The following is a 7,264-nucleotide window of genomic DNA, read 5'->3' as shown; positions in this document are numbered from 1 at the left end:
AAAAAAAAAAAAAAAGAATAAAGCTGCTGTAAACATTATTGTGTTTCTGTAGACATCTGCTTCATTTTTCTGGCTAAAAACCTTAAGAGTGGAACAGCTGGACTGTATGGTAGATATATACTTAACTTTGTAAGAAGCTGTCACATTGCTTTCTAAAGAGGTCGTGCTATTTTACATTCCTTCAAGTACTGTATGAGAGAGCCAGCTGTTCCACATCCTCTCCAATAGTTCATGCTATCAGACTTTTTTTTTATCTTTTTTTTTTTTGGACAGTCTCATTCTATCACCTAGGCTGGAGTACAATGGTGTACTCAATATCTCCTGGGTTCAAGCGATTCTCCTGCCTCAGCCTCCCAAGTAGCTGGGATTACAGGTGTGCACCACCACACCCAGCTAATTTTTGTATTTTCAGTAGAGGCGGGGTTTCGTCACGTTGGCCAGGTTGGTCTCGAACTCCTGACCTCAGGTGATCCACCCGCCTCGGCCTCCCAAAGTGCTGGGATTGCAGGTATGAGCCACCATGCCCGGCACTATTAGACTTTTGAATTTTAACCATGCTAGCAGATGTGTGGTAGCAGCTCATTATGGTCTTAATTTGCATTTCCCTGATGACTGATTATATTGAGCACCTTTTAATGGGTTTATTGGCCATTCCTATGTCTTCTTTGAAGTGTCTACACAAGTCTTCTGCTCATTTTTTGCAACATAGGTTATCATTTATTGATTTACAGGAATTCCACTTATATTCTGGATGTAAGCCCTTTGTCAGATATATATGTATTGAGAATATTTTATCTCCCACTGTAGCTAGCCTTCTTATTTTCTTAAATTCTTCCTGATGAGCATAGATTTTTAATATTTATAAAGTCTCATTTTTTAATTTAATGGTTACTGTTTTTTGTGTCCTAAGAAATTAGCCCATCCAGCGTCATTAAAATATTTTCCCGTTTTCTTCTAGAAGAGTAACAGTTGAAGCTTTTCCATTAGGTACCTGTAATCCATCTTGAATTAATGATTGTGAGATGTGCAGCAAAAGTCTAGATGATTTTTTTTCTACACATTTTTCCAGTTGTTCCAGTACTATTTATTAAAAAGACTATCCTTTCTTCATGTAAGCCTTGGTGCCTTTGTCAAAAATCAACTGACCACATGTGCAAGGGTTTATTCCTGGACTCTATTTTACTACCTTGATGGATTTCTCTATCCTTATGCCAATACCACACTGTCTGGATTGCTGTAATCTGAAATAATTATGTCTTGAAATCAGTATAAATCAACTAATTTTATTTTATTGAGAGATAATTCACATACCATATTGAAGTACAGTTAGATTTTGAGATATTCACAGAGATTTGAGATATTTACCACCATCCAATTTAGGGAAATTTTCATCACCACACAAAGAAACCCCAAACCCATTAGCAGTCAGTCCCTACTTTCCCCCTCCTCTAACCTCTGACAAACACTGATCTACTTTCCACCTCTATGGACTTGTCTATTCTGGACCTTTCATATAAACAAAATTATATAGTATGTGGTCTTTTGTGATTGGCTTCTTTCACTTAACGTAGTGTTTTCAAGGTTCATCCATGTTGTAACTACAAGAATGTTAAGGATCTTCTAGGTCTTTAGCTTTTCCATGTACATTTTAGAAGCAACTTTTAGTATTTTTTTAAAGTCAACCAGAATTATAATTGGAATTGCACTGAATCTATTTATCAGACTGGGAAACTGACAGCTTAATACTGAGAGTTCCAATTCAGACACATGTTCTATCTCTACATTTACTTATTCTAAAAATTATCTCTGCATTGTTTTATAGTCTTCATTGCAGAGGTTTTACACATTTTTGATTAAACTTATTCTAAGTATTTTATTTTTGAAGGTATGGTAAATAACATTTTAAACTTCACCTTCAATTGTTTTCAGTTAATATGCAGAAAAACAATGGATTTCTGTACACTGGACCATACCCTATGACTGTCACAGTCACTTATTAGTTCTACTGTACTTTTTCTTTTCTGTAGACTCCTTGGGATTTTCCATACACAAGCTTTTGCCTGCGAATAAACAGTTTTACTTCCTCCTTTCCACATGTTCTTTTACATTCTTTGGAGTTCTGTTTTGCCTCTCTGCACTGGGTAGGGCCTCCCAAACAATGCAGAATCAAAGTGGTATGTACATACCCTCATACTTTATCCCTAATCTTGAGAAGAAAGTGTTCACTATTTCACCATTAAATAGAATTTAACTGTGCAGTGTTTTCATACCATTTTAGAATTGGTTTGCTGAGGCTTTTGTTATTTGTACCCACTTGAGATACTTAAGTCATTTTTTTCTTCTTTCTTCTTTTATTTGCACTATTTTATGTATTTATTTATTTAGAGACAGAGTCTTGTTCTGCCGTCCAGGCTGGAGTGCAGTGGCTTGGCTCACTGCAAACTCTGCCTCCTGGGTTCATGTGATTCTCCTGTTTCCACCTCCTGAGTAGCTGGGATTATAGGCACACACCACCACGCCCGGATAATTTTTGTATTTTTAGTCAAGAGGGGGTTTTGCCATGTTGGCCAGGCTGGTCTCAAACTCCTGACCTCAGGTGATCTGCCTGCCTTGGTCTCCCAAAGTGCTGGGATTACAGGCGTGAGCCACAGCACCCAGTCTTATTTGTACTATTTTAATATGATGAATTATACTGACTGATTTTCGGAATGTTAAAACAGCCTCGCAACCCTGGGATAAAGTCCACTGGATTATGATTGTCTTTCTGTTTTGCTAGATTTTATTTGCTAATATTTTTAAAGAATTTTTGTATGCCCAATCATTAATGATATATTGGTCTATAATTTTTAGTCTATAATTTTTTCTTGTAATGTCTGTTAGACTTTGACACTTCAGTTCTATTGGCCTTTTAAGTACTCCCACCTCCTTCACATTCTAAAGATTTCGTGTAAAATTAGAATATTTCTTCCTTAAGTATTTGAAAGAACTCACTAGTGAATCCATTTGGGCCTGGTACTTTACAGGAAGATTAAAATAAAATAAATTATAATAGATCAGAGCTATTCAGACTTAGTGGCACAGGGTTAGAAGTAAGATTGGGTTGTTATATGTATTTTTCAATGAACTTGTCTGCGTCATCCAGATTGCCCAATTTATTACTATAAAGTTGTTCATAATATTCCCTTATTTACCTTTTTTACCATAGTAATGTCCTCTCTATCATTTCCAACATTAGAAGTTTGTCTTACTGTACTACAGTTGACCCTTGAATAATATGGGTTTGAACTGCTCAGGTCCACCTACATGCAAGTTTTTTTCAATAAAAGTTACACCATATATGTCTGCCTTTCCTGCCTCCCCTTTCCTTCTACCTAGTAACATTTACTTTGCTCTACCTACTTTATTGTAAGAATACAGTATAAAATACATATAACATACAAAATATGTGATAACTATGTTAACGGTAAGGCTTCTGGTCGACAGTTGGCTATCAGTAGTGAAGTTTGGGAGAGTCAGAAGTTATAAGCAGATGTGGAACTGCTCAGGAGGTTGGCGTCCCTAACCCTACATTGTTCAAGGGTCCACTGTAGTTTCTCTTTATTTCTGGTTTAGTGTAGCTAGAAGTTGAGCCACTCTTCGCTAATCTTTTCAAAGTAATTACTTTCAGATTTGATGATTTTTTTCTATTTATTTTCCTGCTTTCTATTTCATTGATGTATTAGAGAACCAAAACAAAAAGTGAAAAAGAATGCTACTAAGAGAAGCAAAAGTAAGAGGACAAAAAATGAAACAAAGATAAAATTACCCTCAACATCTGAGTTACTTATTGATGTTGCCTTAACAGATGCTTAATTAGATTATAATAAAATTAATAAAATGATAAAATGCTATGTAGAACAGAAAGAATGAAAATACCATTAAAACTAAGTAGAAATGCTTTGAGTATGACCAGAAATTACAGGTGTGCATACTTTAAAAGATCAAAAGATACAGCTCAAAGAAACTTAGCAATCAAGATGAACATTATTTAGCAGCTAAGCACAATATACATCAAATCATTCTTATGAAAAACAATGTAACCATTTCAACATTTTACGAAATGAGTAACAAGCTCAACCGAGTAACAAAAGCTCAAACTATAAGTCTCGAAAATTTCATCACTGACCTTTCTTTTTGTTACTGTCTACCAAAATAAGGTTTCTGAAGATAAAGTTTTGAAAATATTTTACAGGAAGAAAACAATGTAGGTGACCATGCATCATGGGTAAAGGTACAATATTTCTGTTACAATATGTACAATGGTCATTTAAAAAGAAAACATATTACTCACTTAAATTTTCAGCAGTTACCATGAATTCCTCAATTTCATCATCAGAATCATCTATTAAGGGCATGAAGGCATATCTATAGCAAAATAAGGAGTAGTTTTACTAGTATGTTTAAACTTGTTCAATTTTCAGTTTATATCTAAATCCCATTGTATAAAAAATCTACATTTAAAAATTTTCTTATACTTTAAAATAATGAAAACGTAATTATTTTACTTTCAAATTAGCTAAAATCATTATGAAGAAATTGTGAAACCGGAGCTCTCAAACCCTGTTTGTAAAAGCCTAAGTGGGTAAAATCTTTCTGCAAAGCAACTTTGCAATATTTAATGTTGAGGGAAGGGACTTTCTGCTGTTTCTCTCTCCGTGTCAGGCTAACCTCTCTGCCCACCTCTTGTCAGTTTATTCCCTAAAAAAAGAAGAGTTGCCAATCTGATTGGTGAACATAAAGCCCACTGAATGGGCCACATTTCCTATGTGATAAGATCAAAATACTGCTGATAAAGCATGAATCAAGACAACCTCTCTGGAGGGTCATTTGGCAATAGCCATTAAAGTAAAAATTCATTTACCTTACATGACACTAACAAAAGTTTGCCAAGATGATGTCCAACAGCATTCTGAAAACATTATTAATAGCAAAAATCTATTTTTTAAACACAATGTCTAATAACCAGGGACTGCTTATACAAATTACATTACATTCACGTTATGAAATGCCATTAAGCCTTTAAAAGTAACGTGGTAGATCTATATATGCTGATATGGAAAGACAGATTTTTTTTCTTTTTTGAGACAGTGTCTGGCTCTGTTGCCCAAAATGGAGTGCAGTAGCAGTGGCATGATCTCAGTTCACTGCAACCTCTACCTCCTGGGCTCAGGCCATCCTCCCACCTCAGCCTCCCAAGTAGGTGGGAGTACAGGCACATACCACCACACCCAGATAATTTTTGTGTTGTTTTTGCAGAGACGGGGTTTCGCCTTGTTGCCCAGGCTGGTCTTGAATTCCTGGGCTCAAGTGATACACCCACCTTGGTCTCCCAAAGTGCTGGGATGATAGGCGTGACCTTAAACAGGAAGGTACATAACAGTATGTATATGTATATGTATATGTGTGTGTGTATATATGTATTACTGTATAATTTTAAAAAGGACAGGAAAAACACACACTGATACAGGTTAAGTAGCCTTTATGCAAAATGCTTGAGACCAGAAGTGTTTTGAGTTTTGGATGTTTTAGATTTTGGAATATTTGCATTATCCTTACCAGTTGAGCATCCCAAATCTGAAAATCTGAAAATCTGAAATTCAAAATGTTCCAATGAGCACTTCCTTTGAGTATCCTGTTCGTACTCAAAAAGTTTTGGATTTTGGAGCATTCTGGATTTGGGATGTTGAATCTGTACATACTTTTCATTTTTTCCTAAAGGCTGGACAAGAACTTAAGTTCTTTCCTTTGGGCAAAGGGATAAAGCAAGGAAGCTGAGGCTTCCCATCACATGCAGTCTCAAGTACAACTTTCTGAACTTGACACTGAAGTCTTTTGTCATTTCGGTCATACTTCTCCCTTCCAGCTTGATCTCCCTCCAATAGGAGTATGCGGTATTAACCAAACTGCCTGTCTCACTGGCCTCCAAAGGATCTCATGTCTTTCCCACCACCCCCAGAAAATGGACATACTTTCCCAGTTCAGTCATTCACTATCCTATTCCTTTCCTCAAGGTGTAATATAAGCACTGTCTTTTCAGGAAGTCTTCCTCAACCCTCTTCCATCTTCCCCTGGACTAGTCTATACGTCTCTTTGTTCACTGTCTTGCATTTGTTTTGCTTATCTCCCTACTTGACTGTATACTCCTTAAAAGCAAGGACTACTCCCCCAGTTTCTATAAACATGTTCTTGACACTACAGAAAGTGATCAACAAATCCTTGCCGACCTGAAATGTCCTATGTTAGGTACCTCTGATTGTTTGCTGATGGTCTCCACAAAAACATGATTACAATAAGGATAAGAGAAAAAAGGAAGCTCCAAAACGCATCGTCAACCCAGCGTTCCATCCAATCCTAAAATAAGGACAATTAAAGCATGAAAAGTTAATTTTCTGATAAGTATATAGGTTTCCCATTCAAATCGTGTGCAATGACAAGTACTAATGAAATCTCTCCAACCAGTAAGTCTTCCAAACAAACAAGAATATATTTTTTCAATAAACCTATATTGTTCAAAATGTTTCTAAAGGGCTTTTTAATGTTACAAATATTCCCTGCCATAAAATTTTGGGGTTAACAGAAAGATTTCAAAATCAAAAAATGCAAAACATATACTTAGGATTTCAAGTGGCAAATACTAAGGTCAGAAGGCCCAGCCTCTTCTTTTATCATATTGTCTCTAAGGCAGCAAAAGCTCTGGATTATCAGAGGGCTTTTTGTGATTATTTATGTAGCACTAGAGACTAGCTCCAAATCTCAAGAAATCCCCAAAAGAGGATCTTTCATATTCTAAGTCTAAGAAATATATCTTCTTTCAACATGAAAACCCATAGAAAACATGGCTTGACTCGGGCGGCTGAGGCAGAGAACTGCTTGAACTCGAGAGTCGGAGGTTGCAGTGAGCTGAGATCGCGTCACTGCACTCCAGACTGGGTGACAGAGCCAGACTCGTCTCAAAAAAAAAAGAAAGCATCGCTCGAATGCCCATACTGAATACACGATCCTAGAAACATGACAGTCTTAAGATGCCCAGTCCTATCTAGATACAAACCACTCAATTTCATGGTGTGCAGGAAGAAAAGGATTCCTCTTAGGGTATATAGGGAGAGAATTTATTTTCAAAATATATTTTAAAACTTGAGAAAAGGCATAATGGGAAAAGGAGATTTAGGAGGAACTTTTTCAGACTCACTTGGAGAGTTAAAAGTGGGTTTTTTTTTTTTTTGAG

The 7,264-nt window shown here is 36.2% G+C and overlaps 1 protein-coding gene across 2 annotated transcripts in view; it reads right to left on the bottom strand.

Annotated features, from left to right (window-relative positions):
• TMEM87B (transmembrane protein 87B) overlaps positions 1-7,264 on the bottom strand; it is a 68,755-nt gene that overhangs the window by 14,160 nt on the left and 47,331 nt on the right. For both annotated transcript variants that reach the window (XM_017856216.1, XM_017856215.1), the window contains exons 14-15: positions 6,287-6,390; positions 4,331-4,404 (exon numbers count right to left, since the gene is read on the bottom strand). In XM_017856216.1, the coding sequence (XP_017711705.1) occupies positions 4,331-4,404; positions 6,287-6,390 (178 nt within the window). The remainder of the gene's footprint in view (positions 1-4,330; positions 4,405-6,286; positions 6,391-7,264) is intronic.

Source organism: Rhinopithecus bieti, unplaced genomic scaffold, assembly GCF_001698545.2.
Source record: "Rhinopithecus bieti isolate Rb0 unplaced genomic scaffold, ASM169854v2 scaffold_42219, whole genome shotgun sequence".
NCBI lineage: Eukaryota > Metazoa > Chordata > Mammalia > Primates > Cercopithecidae > Rhinopithecus > Rhinopithecus bieti.
The sequence above is the reverse complement of the archived record's forward strand: the minus strand, read 5'-3'. Positions and strand labels throughout refer to the sequence as shown.